This window comes from Lissotriton vulgaris, chromosome 2_1, assembly GCF_964263255.1.
Source record: "Lissotriton vulgaris chromosome 2_1, aLisVul1.2, whole genome shotgun sequence".
Lineage (NCBI taxonomy): Eukaryota > Metazoa > Chordata > Amphibia > Caudata > Salamandridae > Lissotriton > Lissotriton vulgaris.
Window position 1 is genome coordinate 1352172978 of NC_141687.1, and position 20211 is coordinate 1352193188.

The 20211-nt window shown below is 44.6% G+C and overlaps 1 protein-coding gene across 2 annotated transcripts in view; it reads right to left on the bottom strand.

Moving 5' to 3' along the window:
• The window catches only part of MRAS (muscle RAS oncogene homolog), a 283297-nt gene that overhangs the window by 161481 nt on the left and 101605 nt on the right, over positions 1-20211 (bottom strand). For both annotated transcript variants that reach the window (XM_086957117.1, XM_086957118.1), the window contains exon 2: positions 2905-3116. In XM_086957117.1, the coding sequence (XP_086813243.1) occupies positions 2905-3097 (193 nt within the window). In that variant the 5' untranslated portion in view covers positions 3098-3116. The remainder of the gene's footprint in view (positions 1-2904; positions 3117-20211) is intronic.

Genomic DNA, 20211 nt, shown 5'->3' on the forward strand with positions numbered 1-20211 from the left:
ACCAGATGTGAGATCTCTCCTTAGACCTTTTAGTTTGGTGGTAGTGGTACACACGAGGAGATGGCAAATAAAGATCAATGCTGCCCATGGTGTTCTACCGCAATAACAACATTTTAACCAGCACTTCACAATATCGACTAGCAACATATTTTCAAGGTAAGTAGATGTGGTGGTATGAATAGCATATTTATACATCCCTACATATGCTAACCTTGATGATATGTTGGTAGTCCATATTAATACGTTTCTGTTCATGCAGGTTGATAATATTGATGTGGATATTGTGATACAATCCTGACCAAAGGATTAGGTGAAAACTGAGAGTGAATTAGTCAAATTACTAATAAGTGGTCATAGAGATGTTAAAAAACTATCATTTTTAGGTCAAGCCTAGGCAGCATGAATGTGCTGTCTTCGAAACATGTGGTAATCACTCTATGGGCTTTAAACACGCCCAGCACTGTCCATTGGTTCTTTGTTCTGCCTTCACAAATTCCCTTGTTTTCATTAGTGAATAGTATACATTTATCCCAATTTTGGTCTGTTTGTTCCGCCCTGAAGACTGCCCCTGGTACATGGATCCTTTCAATATCGGCCATATGTTGTGTTTCAGTGTAATACTTTTTTCTTTCCACCCTCTCCTTGCCATTTACTGATGCATGGCGCTTCTTTCAGTTTACTTAATTTCCCAGTGCTTTTCCCCATCAACATCTCCTGCTCCTTGCAGCTTGTTATTTGCACTGTCATCGTTCTGTGATTGAACCACATACCGCTTGTTGCTGCTTCTACGGCGATGCTCCCAACTGCTTGTTTAATTTGGGTTTCTGTGGTTGATGGCCCCACTCGCCCTTTCACGCCCGTCTTGTTGCTTATCTCCAGAGGATCTCTTACACACTCAATTGTCTGGGTTCTTGTTCATCCTGTATCCCCTCAGAGAAGGAGTTACCCAGTTCATGCCAACACCATTGCCCATGTCACCTACCTCCTGCAGCCATCTGTCTTCCATCCGGTGAGTTCCATGAGCTCTTGTTTGGACACAGACTTTCTTTTTTAAATATCTACCCCACACGCGACCGTATAGCTGCCAAGCTTATGTATGCACACCTCAAGTCTAAGTACGTTCTCATTTGCAATGTTCACAATAGTCACTTCAGTTTTCTTTTTTGTATTTACTTTATTTAATTCTTTGTATGCTGTTTTTTGTTTCTTTCCATAAGCAGGTATTTCGTTGTCTTATATTCCTTAAAAGACTTAGTCAAAAAGATGTTGTTTCCAGGTGCATGAGAATGGGAGATTTTGATTGCAGGACAATGATTTAACATGGTGTGTGGGCATGCCCGAGGGGGACAAATTAGCATAGGCAGTGTGCGGTGTTATTACACAAAATTGTCTCACAGGAAGTGCAGTCACAACCACCTAAAGCCCTTGGCTTTAAAGGAATTGTTGTTTTCTCACATGAGTGTTAAATAGTAAGTCTCTTCATCTAGGATCCTCCTATACCTAGTTATCTAAATGGGGACTAAATTATCCATGTCTTCATTTATTATTATTTTTTGTAAAGTTCAGAATCACTTGTGGTTACAGTCCTTAAGCGCTTGTTATATTTTAGCTCAACCCCTTGCATGCTGCCGCGATTCCGCGCCTGTGCGGCAAAATCGCGAGTTGGCGGGTTTATGACGGCCCCCAGCCGTCATTAGCACACGAGCGCCGTAGTGCATGACAGATGGGGGCTGTCATCAGCATGCAAGGGGTTAAGCACTATACCACAGTGCACTTGTTTGAACTGGCTCCCTTGTGTACTTCTCAGCATCTCTGTTCCTCTCCACTTTGTCTGGCAGCCCCCACCCGCCCTCCCTTCTTTCCTTGTTTGTGTTGCTGGCACCCATCCTCTATCCCTCTATTGTCCTCCACCACACCTTACCTCCTTCAGTTACCAATTTTGGCGCCCCTCCCGTAATAACAAAGCAGCGCTATGACACTTGCTAAGTCATAGCACTCTTTTACCTCCACATCCTCTTTTGTCGATCTGGCCCTCCTTCCCGCCTCCATGTCCCCTCTACTCATCCCTATCGCAGCAATAAAAATAAGTACACGAGTGCCCGAGACAAGGGTGCTTGCAGCAAAGCTGCTGTCAGTGGGAGACGGGCCTGAGAGCCATATGCCTCTGCTCCCCTCTTTTCTATGACAAAGTCAAGTTAATGATGGTCTGCGTTTAAACTGTTTACTGCCAGGGTTCATCATAAGTAAAGCTACGTTGGGATAGTATACCTTTTCAATATCCATGTTTGTTGCCTTCACTAGAACAAAAGGTGCTCATTCCCTCCGTGCCAGTTTGTTCATTAAAGCGACTCCATAAATAATAAATACATTTAATTTAATCTGGGAAATGTGTTTTAACACCCAAAGACTTTGAAAAGTAAGCTAACAAAACCTGCTCCTCTTGCTCATTTTACTTTAAATTTCACACGAGAGGTCAACTTTATGTTTTATGCATGGCCAAAGTAATTGATTTGCACAGAATCACAGGATGTGGTGAAAACGCTGGGAAACAAACAGAATTCCCCAGCTCCAAAGTCGCCAATTCTGTTCATAATGATATTCAGAAAATGCTAAACGCTAGCTCTGCAATTGCCATGCTAAATACTGCTAAGGAAGGATGTTACCTTTTTTCTTTCAACAATTTCACATTTCAATTGCACAGAACTGCATGCAAAGAGCATGGCTAAACACTTAAAAGGTCCTAAAGGTGAGACTTATTGGCTATGCCAATGCTTGTTTTATTTTAAATGCATGGAGTTCAGAAACCTTACAGAAACTGGTATTGTCAGGAAATTATATTTGAGATCATATCAAGGAGGCAGTATTTTTGAAAGCTGAAGTACAAAAGAGAAGAAGGATGCTTACCATCAAGAATGGCCCACTGCCCGTCAATTTCAGTGTGCTTCAGGTAGGAATCCTCAATTGTTGGGTCGTAATCAGGCACAAAGATCTTCTGGAAAAACTGAATGGTCAGGGCGCTCTTTCCAACACCCCCATCTCCCACCACCACCAGTTTGTATGTGGGAAGATTATCACTCAGGACAGCGCTTGTTGCCATGTTTCAGTTATTTCACAACCTAAATCAAAACACAGTAATATGTTAAAACCTGTATATCATTAGCATATTCAGAATCAAAAACTGTTTTTTTCTAATATACAACGAAACTTTGTTGTGGTACGACCATAGGCTAGTTAAGCAAATACATGCACCGACTGCAGAATAAAGTGTGTAAGTGAAAGGTCACAAATTCAAATAAGTGAAAGGTCACAAGACAAATGTCACACATTCAAAAAAGATTCGGGCTAACTTAGTCTCCCTTCCTCCCAATAAATTATTATTCATATATTATTTATAATTATTAAATGATCGCAATGAAGTTGCCTTGTAACTAAACGAAACAAATTTATCTCACCATAAATAAATACATTAAAAAATATACTTACGTCTTTCATCGATTTCCTGACATTCGATAAAATTAAAAAAGTTGCATCGTTTTTTCTATTTTAGTCATGGAACAACTCGCAAAATGAGCATCTTAAAATCTACATTTATCTGGTGATAATTCGTATCACCCTTCAACCAGTGCGAGGACGGTTACGGATCCTAAACCAAACAGCTGCTGACCTCAGGCGCTGCAGATCTAGGGCTAGATATAGGTAATTTTATTTTACCACTTTTTAAATACCGAATTTTACCGATTAGGTATTTAAGAAGTGGTAAAATAGAGGGGGGGTGTAGGTATTACAGAATCTGTAAATACCGAATCGTTAAGATTCGGTATTTACTGATTCTGTAAATACCGATTCGGTAATGCCCATTGATTCCTATGGGCATTGAAGCCCATAGGAATCAATGGGCATTACCGAATCGGTATTTACCGATTCGGTAAATACTGATTCCAGCAAGGGTGCAGGGGGTGTCACTTTGACACCCTCTAGCACCCCAAATACAGGCATGTGTGCCATGTGGCACACAGACATGCCCTAAGGGCATGTCTGTCTGTCACATGGCATAGGTGTGCATGCACGCATGTGCATGCACACCTGAATTCAGTATTTTACCACCCAAATTGGATTGGGTGGTAAAATACAGAATCTGAAAGGCCTTTGGGACTCAGAAGAGTCCCACCTACATCTGGAAGTTACCGAATCGGTAAAAATACTGATTCGGTATTTTTCCGATTCGGTAAATTTACCGAATCAGTAAAATTGGCCCCCTACATCCCAAAAACCCTTTTACCGGTTGGTAACGGCCGGAATCAGCCGTTACCGGCCGGTAAATGGCCACCTACATCGGGCCCCTAGTGCCTAATTTGTGCTGGTGGTGAGCACGGGCACCCTTGTCTAGGCAGCCCTGATGTTCGCCAACTCCAGCATCTCTCAGAATTCAGACTTGAGCGAACATATGCACTAGGGCTGATTCGAGGCCAAAACCCAACGACAGCGATTATGAAGCCATCGCTGCATTCATAAAGTAGGTTTATTTTCTATAGACCATTTTAAACATTCAACATATATTTTAACATAGAAATCGTCATCCATGCAGAATTTACAAAAAAGAACAAACTTATTTTGCACTATTTCTGTTAATTGTGTAATAAACATAAACAAAATGATTTTTTCTTAAGCCTATTTCTCTAATTGACTGGTATTTTTGCTCCGTATAAGCCCTGGAGCAGATCGTTTGTTTGGAGTAAATACTGTTTGCTCAGTTACGTTTTCCACAAGCAGCATAATGTTGCAAATCGATGTTCCCTGTTTTATTTGCACCATAATGTGTTTCTGGCGATCCCGCGCGTATAATTATTAATTTTAATAAGACATTGTCTATGCATAAAAAAAACACCATCCCAAACATGCTAAATGTGTCTAAGGCTATCCGATGAATTACGAGTTTCAAGGATATGCATGGAGAGTGCTGGCCAGGCCCCTTGAGGGTGCTCCCCTCCTGACCCCCCCCCCCCCCCCTCCCCGGCCTGCGAGAGCCCAAGTTAAGCCCCTAATTCTGAATGGCAGGGGGTCGCATACATTTAATAACGTGTCATCTGCCTTGGGAGCCATACTGAATTAAAGTAACACTCCGGGAGGACAGTTAAGAATTATATTCTTTCTCACTTCGTTTTCTGAGCATCAGACTGAACCCGCTGGCGGCGAATTCAAGCACGGCTAACTAGTGTGCTTGTTTTCATTAATTTCCATAATTCTCTCATCTCTTTGACTTCTGTGACTACACATTAGTTGGTGCATACAACTGTTCTTTTTTCTAAAACTCCCTTGAGCCCCAACCCTGATTCTGACCCCGCACACCATCTGTTGCTGGTTGCCTGGGAAGACATGCCTTTCCAGCGAGTCAGTCTCGGCTGGGCGAGGCTGCCAAAAGGAGTATCTACGACGATTTATTGAGATAGACCTAAATCTGCTTTTTAAATGTTCGTCAGCTCAGGAGTTTAGTGTCTGTTGTGTCCTGCAGGACATGACATGCAGCAGATACTCATTAGGGGCAGTGTTAACACCCACCCCTCACCAGTGGTGTAGCTAGGCCTTTTGCAGCCCTTGGTGGTTCTAGACCTTTGCTGCACTGCGTGCAGAGCTGGACTGGCCGAAGCAGGCACCGGGCATTTCCCCGGTGGGCTGCCAGGGTGGGGGCCGTTTTTGTTACAGAGACGTTTTCGGTCCCTGTAACAAAATTGTCCGAAACTGGCCTTGGCAAAGAGCTCAGCCACACCCCCAACCCCCGGGGGGCTCGGCGAGCACTTTGCCAGAGCTGGTTTTGATTCCCAGTCCGGCCCCGACTGTGTGGCCGCAGCTAAGAGCGTGGGGGGGGTCACCCCCCTTGCTACGCCACTGTCCCTCACACCCATCCAACACAGGCGTCACCAGTCAGGTGATCTGCTAATAAAAGGGGCAGAACGCACGGTCCCGCAGACATTTTATCCACCCACAAGTATGGTGTCAGTGCCGTTCCTTTAGGCAGCATGTGGGCCAAGGAGCCACGACATCACAGTGGCAACAGTGTGTATGTTATGAGGATATAGGGACACTGTACTATTCTCTGCGGAAATTCATTGTAAATATATAAATCTTGAAGAGATGTATATCTAGAATCACCACCAGGAGTAGTTGTGTGTGAAGTAGAGCGTCTCCCTTCTCGTTGTATATACCGACTCAGTGACACCCTGGTACACAGGCACAATGGAAATGTACTTGTGACAAGGAGGAAAAATAAGCCAATAACTAGGGGTCGGCGGAATTGTAATTCCTCTGGCGTAATTGGAGGAATTGGTAATTCTGGTAGTTTTGTATCACAGAATTACTGATTAAGTTCTGCCACTCCGCTTGCGGAATTAATCTGAAGTAATTTTTAATTTAACAGGGCTGTTTTTAAAACAGAGCGACTGCTCCATCTTCCAGCCCTGTTTAAACCACTGCAAAGCAAAGCATACCCCTCAGCGCTCTTAGATACTTATGTAAGGGCGCTGAGTGGTATGCACTGGAGTGGATACCCCTTGGTGGTCTAAAATAGTTATGGAAGGGTCCCGAGGGGTATTCACTGCACAATGAGGTGCCTACTCTGCTCCTTCCCTTTTGTACCGCTTTGTTCACCATAAGTTGGCAGGGTATGCTCAGACGTGAGTCCCTTGCTCACTTTGCCACTGGATTTAAGCAAGCCTGGCTGAAGAAGGCTGCAATGCCAAGAACCAGTCCTAGGAAGCTTGCGTCCGGTCCAGGGAAGGCATGGCTTGACAGTTCGGGCTGGACTGTTCCCATGAGGCACAGGGTCAGACTAATTTGCATATGGCCATGACTGAACTGGGGTGGCAGAGTGGGCTAAAGAACGGTGATGGATTAAACCCAGATCTGTTGACTGGGTGTGTTTGATTGGTTCAGATGCTCCGTCCATCACCACCCCCTTTTGTACCGCTTTGTTCGCCATAAAACAGGCCTAAAATTAGCCAAAAAACTGGCGGCGCCTGCTGCCAATCTGACTGGGGGGTGGGAGGGCAATGTGGGGAAAAATGAATTAAAGAATACACACTTACCTTTTGCTGCCGACTGTCGCGATCTTCTACTCTCGTACTGCGCTGCTCCTGACGCTGCAATCCCCAGGGGCACAGGCTCTGAGACTCCCCATGCAATCCCTGTGCTTCTTTCATGCATTTAATCCCAGCATGAGAGAAGGGCTGGGATTGGGCGGAGCAGGCCCGTCTCATGCTCCAGCAGAGACTGGGAGTGTGTGCCCCTGAGCACTGATGATATCTCAGAGGAACAGCCTGGAGATATCAAAGTGCGCATGTTGGTTTGGCTGCCCTTAGACGGCCGATCAAACCTGCATGCACACTTTCAATGCCTACCATGCCTTCTCCCCTGCTGCTGACCCGGCGACATATCCCCGCCCCAGACTCACAGACTGGAAGTGAAAAATAAAATGACAATAAAAACGTTTTATTGTCATTTTATTTTTCTTCTGTCTGCGGCATTTCACCAATGGGGCGGCGCTCCTCCTCCATAGCGGATCAAGCCGCCCCTGAATTAAAACGCCCCATGAGCTAACCTGCCTGGTCAGCCCTCCTGCCACTGTCTGATTGCCTTTCAGGCCAGTCCAACCCAGCTAAGATGAACTTTTGCCTGAACAGCATACCAGTTCCACTGGTCATTGGAAATGACTGTGTTTGCATGACTTTTATCTATGGTTGCTGGAGTTCATTTCTATTTCTATTCACTACAGCTCACTAGTTTATTTTCACTTTCTGACAGCCTTTTATTTACTGGGCTTCCATAAAATGAACAGTTGCTCATAATAGTGATATATGTTGCCACAATGTGTTGAAGACTCGACGTGTGTTTTAAGTGGTTTCTTAAAAAGACAATCACCATGTTATGAATATTTTTGTAGCATCACAATGAAACCTGACCATAATTTGCATCTATCTGTCAACTGCTGTAAATTGGATTTGTCTTTGGCTCCAAAGTGTCTGCTGCAGACAGAGCTACGACGTTCCAAAGAAGGGGTAAGGGGTGCACAGAGCTGCAATTTCTCTCTCTTCGCAATAAATCAGGCTTTCGTGCTGTTGGCCGGTTTTCTCTTGCGATGTGATAGCCCAAACTGTCTTCCTGGCTCCCATTCAAAAGGCGGTAAGGATCGGCCACTCTGTGGAAACCGCTGACCGTGGACGCAGAGTGCAGACTGCGCCGCAAAGAGTGAAAGTCTGGCAGGGCGCTCGGAGCCGAGGGAGGCTGAAAGGGCCTGGGCACGCGCACAAGAAAAGAGCGGGGCCAGGCCAATGAGCAGAAAGGGGAAATGAAAACAGATGTGTCAATGACGCGTGAACCACAACTCCTCAAATAATGCAGATTTGTATTTTAATGTTCAGAACTGATTTTATTTTGGTACACTTACAGAAAACTGTCAGTTCGAAAAAAATCTAAAGAGCCTAATCCTCAAGGAAAAGAAAGCGCCCCAAGTGGCGTAATATATTATTTAACGCAGATTTCATTTAAATGAAGTCACCCTACACAGAAGCGTTTCCTAAAGAAGTTGTGCAGGCGCGCGCGATGAATCCACACTTCTGAAGAGAGCATTACCACTTCCTGTTGACAGAAAAAACACCAAAAAAATTCTAGTTCGCATCCTAAGTAAACGAATAGGTTAGCTTGGTGCTCCGAGGGAACAGCTTCTTGGGGTGCAGGCTGATACATTACGTTGGGCTCTTGGGACAGAAGCTCGTAGGCCTGTGCGGGGAATGAGATTTTGATATCAATTTATGATTATGATAAATTTAATAAAGAATCCCATTCATCTGTTTTGTACCGCTCGTATCTGTCATTGAGGAAAGGACCACCCCCGCATTGGTTAGATAAACCCCATTAACTGACGCCACTCTGAAGAACCACTTACAACTGATAAAGTTTTAAGAGTTTTATATAAAGTTATTTTGAATGCGTTACAATCCACTCAGGATAAAATCTCAAAAGAATACAAAATACAAAATCGGTTACAATATCAGCTGCTTAAGCTTCGATGTGAAGTGGTTCCTTCTGCGTCATCTGCAGTAAGATAAAAATCATCAAGTTAATCTGTCCCTACTCTATGCTATGTGACAATCCTACTTCGCAAGTTTCTTCCCTAAAAAGGTGTCAGCAGTTTGACTTCCAAAGAAGTTCAAACTCTCTTAGCCTCTAAAGGAAATCTTTAAGTTTCAGAAGCAGTACCCTATCTGCCTACCCATCCGCTCTCTAAGGGTCCTCGGCCTACTGCTCCCTTGTGCTCTGATGTCTCAGCACATCTGCTCAAGGCATCTACCCTTCGCCCTTGCTTCTGAGCAATTCGTCTCGATGTTCCTAAACTCCCAATTGCTCATTGCTAATGGTTCTGCTCTCCTCCCCGGGGTGCTGTCCCTAAAATACACAATCACCGTGTGGGTGGAACGCCCCTTGACGCCCACCACGGACTTTCCCCGATGATGTCAACTTCCTGCTTCTTCCATTGGTCCACTCCTTGCGTCGTTCGTTAAGTTGACCTTTTTCTTAGATGTCATCTTCATCATCTCATCGTCGACTTCTATTGATTCTTTCAGATCGCATGACATATGAACTTAGACAAGGCTTTAACTCTATGTCTCTTAGCTTGACCCTGCTAGGTCCTGTGAATGGTTTTGTCAAAACATAGTCCACCTCAAAAGTGTCTCTCCTCACGTTCGAGCAATAACCTCCGTCCGGCATTGTCACCTTAAATCTAACAAGTGCTAGACTTCTCGGCTCTCACGTCCACATCAAGCTATTTACGACTTTTACAAGTCCTCTAAATTACATACATTTGACTATGCTCCTGCGAACTCTTGACCAGTTAGGTTACAAACACAAATGACCTAAACTCTTCCAACATTCCTACAGAAACCCTCTACACAGTACAACCTTTGGCATACATTTATATATCCGTATTTTTAGCAAAAGCCTTAGTTATACTTAAATACATTCTACATCAAATATAAGTAATACATAGAATACGACTGCATAGAATATAACTTATGCATTTTCCTTGGTTACATCTTTATGTGAGTTCTCTTATACATTTATCCACGTTTCTCCGTTTAAAGTTACACACGTACACGAATTCTACTGTGCACGTTCGATATTTCCTAAGCATTTCTACATTACCCATCATGTATACGGGCCTTCTAAATCTAATGCATTTTAACATGTAAATACATTTACATCTCCTATACCATGTTATCACATTCGTTGGCCTTTATGCTATAATCGGCAACTTTACATTACAATGTGCGTTTCATTCCTACGTTTATGACATATACGTCTAGATATGGCTATGATATACTTTGCATTCAAATTGCGCTCTCTCAGTTCCCCCCTTTGATGACTTTTAGGAGTCATCACTAAAAGCAATTTGAATACATCTCTTATACCGAACTAGTTACATCAGTTCCTCTTTTTATCGATTCAAGTGTTCTCAAACTTTTATACTGTTGATCTTGTAGAACAGCTAGTCTCCTTTCTTGGTCTCTCATCGATCTTTGTAACTGGTTCGACCTATACCATTTATACAATTTTACTAATCCCAATAATGTAATTATACAAATTAATACTATTAATACAGGCTTTAAAATATACCAAACTATACCTTTGCCTAGATTAGCAAACCAATTTCCAACCTTTCCCACTCCATTTCCTACTTTTTCCCAAACATTTACTTTTGATAAATCTTCAATTTCTTGATGAATCTGTGTAATGTTCTGTATGACTTTCTCAAGTGGTTTTGAATTATCAGGAATATATGTACAACATTCCTGAACCTTCAAAGCTTTACAAACTCCGCCTTCCTTTGCTAATATCACATCTAAAGCAAGTCTGTTCTGTAAAACCATTGCTCTAATCGACTGCATCTCACCTTCTACTAACATCAATGATCTTGCAGTACTGGCAGACAACCTATCCACGACTGTTGCTAACCTTCTAATCTTAACATCGTTAAGAATCAAACCTAACAATGGAAACATTGCTCCAAATACATCTCCTACTACTTCTGCATCTCCTACTTCCCTTTTCGTTCTCCTCGAAGCCTTTCCTTCTATGATCGCTAAATCCTTTGCATGATATATTTTGGGGAAGACAATTGCCAAGTAACACGAACCATACCAATTGTCTGGAAGTTTTACATAGGCATTTCTCCCACAAACAAAATACACATTCGGAATAGCTTGCATCCCTTTCATAAAATCTTTCGTGTAGTACTCTAGTTTAAAAGAGTGCTCACAACTAACTTCACCTACAAATTCACTCTCATAATACGTTTTGCTTCGAGCTAAACATAACTTTCCTTTCTGCGTTCTATCCAATGCTATTGGACCATTGCTACCTTTCTTTTTATGTGCCTTCTCTTCTTCTGTCCAATCTGTTTTCCATTGTCCTGACATTTTTAGAATCTTCTGCCGTCTGCATCGATCATCTACTTGTGCTATAAACCTCTTCTCTACCTCTGACACTTTGCAAGTCAGATTATTTCTACGTGCATATGATGTATCTAATGTATCCCAAGGAAGAAAGAATTTAGCCAGTCTATCTTCCTTTTTGTAGTAGTCCCACTTATTCATTTGCTTATAATTCGGAACTTCGGGCAGTACCGAATCATAATTTGAAAAGTAGTACTCAAATCCTTCTCTCCCATAAAATATACTAAGCAGTAAACTACAGGTTATCCCATAAGTCAATGGGAGATGGTGATATCGAATGCCTTCGTCTACAGAAGCCGGCAATTGCATACAAACGTAGCAATCTTTGGCCTCCATGGCATCGATATATTCGTACAATAATTTAGCATATGCATTTGACCTAAAGTTTCCCTGTGACTCGTCTATGTGTAATCTACGAGTTTCATCTGTAAGTAAAGCCTTTTCACGTATAACATTGCTCTCCTCCTTCTTTCCCACAAGAGCAGGTTTCAAAGTCGTTACAATTTTTACATTTGCTATTCTCTTATCATTCTCATGTCCTGCCATGTAAGATATCGTTACTACTATGATTATGAGAAATATCACTATTGCTATAAGTGTACCTACTATACATCTAGCTTTTCTGTTTGGGTTGCCGTTCTCCATGTTATCAAAACAGCGTACCTCGTTCTCTAGCGAAAATTCTCTTTCCAGTCTTTGGTTGCTTGTTTGCTTTCACAGTCTTTAAAGTGCTTTTTGTCAACAGGTATCTTTTTCACCACAATGTCTTTTTTTTTTCTTCTTAGCAGCAGACAATCCTAGCCCTTCTCCGTCCTCTAAATGTAATCCCTAAGTTTATTCTTCTTTCCACTCGGCGCTAGGTTATCTTCTCCTTTATAACATACGTACAAAGTCTTTTATGCATCAACAATTATTTTCGGACCTGCAGCTTTCACAACAATTATTAACAGTTCAAAGCGAATAACTTTTTCTTCTTCCTCTGACATTTGCTGACCAACTGTTGGAAATTGTAATCTTTTTAGCACTAAATCTTGGATTTTACTCAGACGTGGGGGTATAGGAAGTGTGAAAGTCAGTAACCCCTCAGTCTCGAGTCCAGGCGCCAACATCCATATCTCCACTGCCACAAATGGATCGAGATCGATTACTTTCACGCTCTTCACTCTCCCAGATTTCTGTCCCCAATACATCTGCTAGATAAGTCCACTCTGGGGTGGCGTACCTTCTGCAGGGCACACGTACCCTTCTCGATCTTCGTGGACTCTCAGTTCCTGAATCTGTCGTCTCTTCCTCCTGATCCGATTCTTCAGCGATCGGGGCAAGAGTTCTTTCCTTTTTCCTTTCCGAACTTGGCCTTTTCCTTCTCTCCGGCCAACTGGCTTCGTTGCTTTCCGTCTTTCCGCTCCTTGTTCCAGGACCCGTCTCTTGGTCACTCCCAGATTGCTCGATATCTGTGTCGGACTCCCAATTACTTTCTTCTCCTGAGGCGACTTCGGTCCCACTAGTGTCCTGACCTTCGTCGTCCTGTTCCAACACAGTTTCAGCTTCTTCGATCACCTCCACAGCTTGGCTTTCCCCCTCTATGGCTTCTCCGCTTCCCGCCGGATTCTCATCCGAGAGAGGAGCTGTTTCTTCTGGAGGTGTTGGCACTCTTCGGGTGTGTGAGGCATGTATCCAGTTTGGCAGACCTCCACACTTCACTGCGGTATTCGTTACAAGTATGACTTGAAACGGTCCTCGCCAACGCACGTCTAAGCAGTTCTTCCTGACATGCTTCTTCACCAGGACCCAGTCTCCTGGACTCAGGTCATGGCACAAGTCTTGTACTGATGGAACCTCTGCAGCCTGGACCTGGAGGGACACAGAATTAACGGCATCAGATAGTCCCTTGCAGTAGTCCAAGATCAAATCGTCTGTGATGTTCACTAGCGCTGCAGTCGGAACCGATGGCAATCTCATAGCTCTCCCCATTAGCACTTCGTGTGGAGAGAGGCCTGTTCTTCTATCAGGTGTGCTACGTATGCTCATAAGAACTACTGGAAGTGCGTCTGGCCAACTCAGGGATGTCGATGAACAGACTTTAGCCAATCTGGACTTGATAGTACTGTTAATTTGCTCTACGATCCCTGAAGCTTCTGGTCGATAGCTGCAGTGTAACTTCTGATCGATATTCAAAGCTGAACACAGCATCTTCACCACTTCGCTATTAAAATGAGTTCCTCTGTCCGATTCCAAAGAGGATGGCACCCCAAATCTCGGTATCAACTCTCTAAGTAACAATTTTGCTACTGTAAGTGTATCGCACCTACGTGTAGGGTAAGCCTCAACCCATCTAGAAAATATGCAGACAATCACTAACACGTATCTGAGTCTGTTGCATGGAGGCATTTCTATGAAGTCAATCTGCATCCTATTGAAAGGCCCCCCAGACCTTCCTATGTGACTCAAGGTAACTGGTGTTCTCTTTCCCACATTTAGTTGCTGACAGATCGTACATCGTTGACACACTGCTTCTGCCGCTACTCTAAACTTAGGATTGAACCACGTCTGTCTGAATACTCTCACCATAGCATCTCTTCCTATGTGTGCTGATCCATGCAATTTCCTTGCCATTGGACTAACAAGCTCATTTGGTAATACTGCCCTCCCGTCGGCAGAAACCCAGAAATTCATCTCACTTTTTTCACACCCTGCTGTTTCCCAGCTCTTTTTCTCATCATTTGGTGCATTTTCCTGTACAGCTCTCAATTCATCCCACGTATCCACTGTGTCTAACAACATGGTCAATTCAGTTCTCTCCTGGACTCCCCCCACTTTGGCATCAGTGTGAGAATATCCCTGCTCTGCGCAGTAACGCGCTACTTCATCTGCGTATTTGTTTCCTAGTGATACAAAGTCTGTATTTTTTGTATGTGCTACACATTTGACCACAGCTATGGCCATAGGTTTTTGCAAAGCCTCTAACAGTAGTTTCACGAATTCTCCATTCCTAATAGGAGAACCCGAGGAGGTCATGTAACCTCTTTGAGACCATAACTGCCCGTAATCATGAACTACGCCGAAACCATACTGGCTATCGGTGTATATAGTGACTCGAAGTCTATCGCCTGCTAGACAAGCACGAGTCAAAGCCACAATTTCAGCTACCTGTGCGGAGTGTACTCCTTCCAGGCAAGCGGCTTCTATAACTCTGGTAATCGTGCATACTGCATAAGCTGCTCTCAGCTGACCGACATCGTTTCTTACGCATGAACCATCAACGAAGAAAATTTCGTCTGGGTCTGTCAATGGCTCATCTACGATATCAGGTCTCGGTTTGGTACATAGTTCAGTCACATCGAGGCAGTCATGTTCTGTACAATTTTCGTCGTCCACTTCATTCGGAAGTGGCATCAAGGTTGCAGGATTCAAGACAGAGCATCTCTTTAGGGTCACATTCTCGGCAGCCAGTATGACCTGCTCGTAGCGTGTGAGCCTGCTATTCGTCAGGTGCTGAGTCTTAGTCCTGGTCATTAACAGTTCTACAGAATGTGGTACATACACTTCTAACTGATGACCCATAACTACGCTTTCAGATCGTTCAATGCTGACACCCGTTGCAGCTACGGATTTGAGACATCCGGGCAACGCTGCGGCTACTGGATCTAATGTAGCCGAAAAGTACGCCACTGGCCTGCGCGCATCTCCATGGACCTGTGCTAATACCGCTAAAGCGCATCCCTCTCTCTCGCAGCAGTAAAGCAAAAAAGGTTTAGTGTAATCTGGCATTCCTAAAGCCGGGGCACGACATAAGTCCTCCCTCAGCTGCAAGAACGCCATCAAACAATCTTTGTCCCATGGTACCGGATCACTTACTCCCTTGTGCGTCAGTTGTAATAGCGGTTTTGCCTTCAGTGAGAAGTTTGCTATCCACTGTCGACAATAACCGACCATGCCTAGAAACATCCTGACTTCTCTTTGTGTCGTAGGCGCGTTCATTTTCATAATCGCCTCTATTCTGTCTGGAGACACCTTCCGCTTTCCCTTTTCAATCCTGTGGCCCAAGTATTGCACCTCAGTCTTACAATATTGCAATTTACTTGGAGACACCTTGTGTCCGTTCTCGGCCAAGTGATTTAACAAGGTGATGGTGTCTTCTCTGCAAGCTTCCTCAGTTTCTGACGCAACGAGGAGGTCGTCTATGTACTGGACCAGAACTGACTTCTTGGGCAGTACTAGACTCTCAAGATTTCGTTTCAATAACTGGTTAAAGATCGACGGGCTTTCTGTGTACCCCTGAGGGATACGACACCATGTTAAAACGCGATCTTCCAGCTTGAAAGCGAAAAGATACTGGCTCTCTTCGTCTAACGGTATCGAAAAGAAAGCCTGACACAAATATATCACGGTAAACCATTCAGCTTGGAACGGTATCTGAAACAATATGACTGATGGATTCGGTACCACTGGACAACATGAGACAACGATGTTATTAATCTTTCGAAGATCCTGCACTATTCTGTATTTTCCACTAGGTTTCTGCAAACCCATGATCGGGGAGTTACATGGACTACCCACGATCTCCTTCAGTATTCCCTGCTTAATCATGGATTCGATCACAGGCTTGATCCCTGCAATCGTCTCTGGCGTTAGCTTATACTGTGGTGTTCTTGGATACTCAGCATGGGGTCTTACCAAGATTTTTACCGGTTCCACTCCTTTGATCAATCCTATTTCTTCCCCAGTAAAATCCCATACCTCAGCTGAGACTTTCTCTCTCAAGTCTTGTGGGAGCTCCTCCACTGTTAAGGTAGGATAAAGTTCCACACACTCCTTTGAGTTTACAACTTTAAAATCAGCGTCCTCATCATTGGTCTGCACTTCTACTCCCTCAGGTGTGCAATGTATCGTGCAATTCAGTTTGCACAGCAAATCTCTCCCTAATAAGCACACAGGACTAGAATCGCAGATCACAAACTGATCTTCGTCACTGTAATTCCCTATCCTTACTGACACTGGTTCGGTCAAGGGATTTGTCATCCTTTTGTTCGCGACTCCTACCACCTGAACCGTTTCTCCTGATATTGGCAGACCCGGGACTACCGCAGATCTTAACGTGGATCGAGTGGCCCCTGTATCCACCAAAAAGGTCGTAGGACATCCCGCTATTTCCGCCTCTACGTATGGTCCTCTCTGATCTACTTCCAAAGCGGCTCCTAGAGTACAGTCTTCCTCCCTATTCGCCCGCTGCCCTGTAAGAGGATCAACGTAGTAGCATTCCTCTCCTCCTACAAACAATGGCATCTGTCTGTAGGTTTTCCCTCCGTTTGAGATGCGAGGCGGTTGAGGAAACGGGGCTCGAGGAGTCTGAGTCCCCCCTTTGACAAACTTGCCCTTCGGGAATGTGGCTCCCTTAACCACGTTGTTCTGAACCTCTTCCTCCTCCTGCTCTAATTCCCCTGACTCAACATTGTAAGGACACTCGCGTCGCCAGTGTCCCACCTCATTACACTGATGGCATCTTGTCGTCTTTTTCAGTGTCGTGATATCCATTCTCGGTCTCGGTCTTTCTTCCTCGTCTCTGCTCTGATTATTCTGTTTCTTTGCCTGCGTTCCTGTTCCCTGCTGCCGCGGTTTATCCTTTCCAGCAGCTTGCATTTGCACTAGCATTAACTTTTCTTTAAGCTTCTTTGCCTTAGAGTCTATCTCGTCACTACAGTACCTTGCATACCTCAGAATTTCATCCAAAGGCTTGTTCTGCCAACAGATCAGATGCTGCTGGATCATTAGACATATTTCTGGTCTTAATCCGAGGACAAACTTCGAAACAAACTGTCCTATGTCCTTGGGATCCATCACATCTAACCCGCTGTATTGCTTGAACGCTTTCAGTAATCTCTCATAGAACTCATGAACTGTCTCTTTCGGCTCCTGAGTAGTTCGATCTATCTTTACCCAGTCTATGTCTTGCACCGGCACTTCCTCTTTTAGCCATGTTATTACTCTCTCGTATTTTTCCATGACTCTGACTGATGGACCATTCGTCCGAATATTTCTCGGCGGCTCGCAAGTAGGCCATTCGACACTAAGCTTGCACGCCGTCCACAAATCTCCGGGTACCACGATATCGAACAGTGTGTTCAAATCGATCCACAGTACCTTCGAGATCTTCACGAATCTTTCTACCTGCTTATACCACTCGACGGGATTATCCCTAAGCTTTGGGAAGGAATTGGTGAATGCCGCCAAATCCCCCCTACTCCAGGGCACATGAACGTAGCTTCCATTCGCGATTTCTCGCAAAGGGAAGGCTTCCATTCGCATCAAGCCTGCGTCCTGGGACTCCTCAAGCACACTCCGTCTGACGGAGCCCTTTCTGGACCATCTTTCCTCCCATCTATCCAGATCTCTCCATATTCTGATACTTACGATCAATTCCCTTATGTGTACTTTCAGCGCGATCGTTCTGCGATCATCCAAATCCTGATCCGTGCAAGTTAGCCTATGGTTACTCTGTAAAGCCTTAGTTCGCGACAGGTCTACCATGTACCTGTTTGCCAAATTAGATAAGTTCTCATGAGCTGACCTCGCCCTCCGAGTAATATCTTTGGATAGAAACAGTATCTCATCTGGTGTATACGAGGCTAATCTCTCTAATGGCACTGTACCATCAATCAATTCATCCAGATCTGCCTTCAAACTCATCACGTCAAGCCGTTTTGCTTTTATTTCAGCTTTCAGCATTTCAGTTCTATGTTCTTCTCTCATATCCCTCTCACCTCCACTATGCGCCCTACGCCTGAGCACAGGTGAGTTATGAGGAGTCTTCCTTCCATCTCTTCGTTCCCACCCTTCTAGATCCCAAGCCTTTCCATCTCCACGTGGGGTATGGTGGAATAAGGCTCCGTCCCCCAACCCTACGTTCCGATTTTTAGGCTCGGTTTCTCCAGATGTGAGATAGGATCCACCGTTCGGTTCTAACCCATTATAACTTGCTTGTTGTCTGGTGTCGCTTAATAAAATGAAAGGCCCTCGCCGGTCTTCCGTGTTCCCGTGATCTCTTTCGTGATCACCGGATGCATGGCGAGACGTTTCGCGACTCCCTAAATTCTCATGACTCCTTCCACTATCCCCGGATGCATGTCGAGACGCTTCGCGACTCTCCATGTTTCCGTGACTCCAATGTCTCACATTCTCACCTGGGGCATGGTGTGTGCACCTAAAGGTATTCTGGTACTCCTGTGTCCTACGTTCCCCTTCACTGAAGGTGACGCGAGGCACTTCGCCACACCCTGCACTTCTGTCTTCGCACATTAGCCTATTGCTGTTATCAGCAGGATAAGTATCTCTTCTGCTCTCTTGGCTTCCTCTCTCCCACTCGGGGCTGCTTTCGCCAGCTCCACAATGAGAGAGAATCCTGTTATCCTGTTCTCTCCACTCGGATCCCGTTTCTAAACTTTTATTCCGAGCTTCTTCGGCAGCGTCCCATTCTCTCAGGTATTCCCTTAATTCCTTATGGGTTTTCGGTTTAGGACCCCTCAAATCCATTGGCCCTCTTCGACCTCCCTGTTCTACCCTGGGACCCGTTGCGGAATCCAATGGGGTACTCCGACTTATTGGTGCTCGTATTTGCCTGTGGGGATTCATTGTGGCATTCCTATTCTCCTCTTCTGCTCTTTCATTGTCCCATCGTGCCTGTTCCTCCTGCTGGACCCCTTCTGGGTTATAGATTGACACAATAGGGCCTATGGTGACCGGAACCTGCAAGGCGTCCGGCATTTGGTATGACCTAGCGCATTGCGTCTCCGGCACCTTCTGGACCACAAATCTTCCCACTACTCTCTGTTCAGAACTAGTTTGGGGTATTTCCTCAGTCTTATTAGCGTCCCACTCTGTTACCGGGATCGACTTATATTCCCCCCACCTAGCTCCGTCTGTTTGCGGTAATATGGGACTCGCAAGTTCACCACTGTATGGAGGTGGTCTGTCTGTCAATAGCCTCTCTATCAGATCCTCCTCCGACTCGCTTTCCTCATCTTCTTGTTCTAGAGGTTTCCTTTCTCCCGTAACTTCCAACATCGGGTACAGTTTATCTGCTTCTATCTTCTGCACCCTCCATTTCTTAGCTTCCTCGTCCCATTTAGCATCCTGCACTGCTTTTACCGATCTTCTCACTCTTTCTTGGCGCCTCTTTACGCCCCTTTCGTGTGCTGTTCTAAACCACACACCAAGAGCTTCAAATTGTGTTGGCCTCGGTAGAGGTCTCATTGAAAGCATCGTCGCCTTCAGTTGGTTCAACACTTCTAATTTAAACGTTCCAAATCTTGGAAACGCCAGTTCTTTTTGCCCTTCAGTTAGCCTGTGCCACTCGGAAATCCATAATATCGAGTGTAAGCCTACATTTACTGCCATATGATATGCTGGTGTGCCTTCTGGTGGAGCTTCTTCTCCGGCATATAAATTTCTCCTTTTCTTTTTAAAGATTTTTCCTAAACCCTTGAAACACTTCATTTTGATCCTTGCTAATTCTTTTCTTGCTTATTTGCGTCTTGATAACAACCACCAATCCCTGTACGACTCTCGCTAATCAGCCTATCCCAGCACGGTTCTACACCAACCGACCAATCTCAGCGCGGCTCTACGCTGACGTCACTTCTCCCTTCTTCAGCAACTTCCCTCGTTTCTCAACTTGTCTCACGATTTCACATGCGTTTTCATTCATACATTG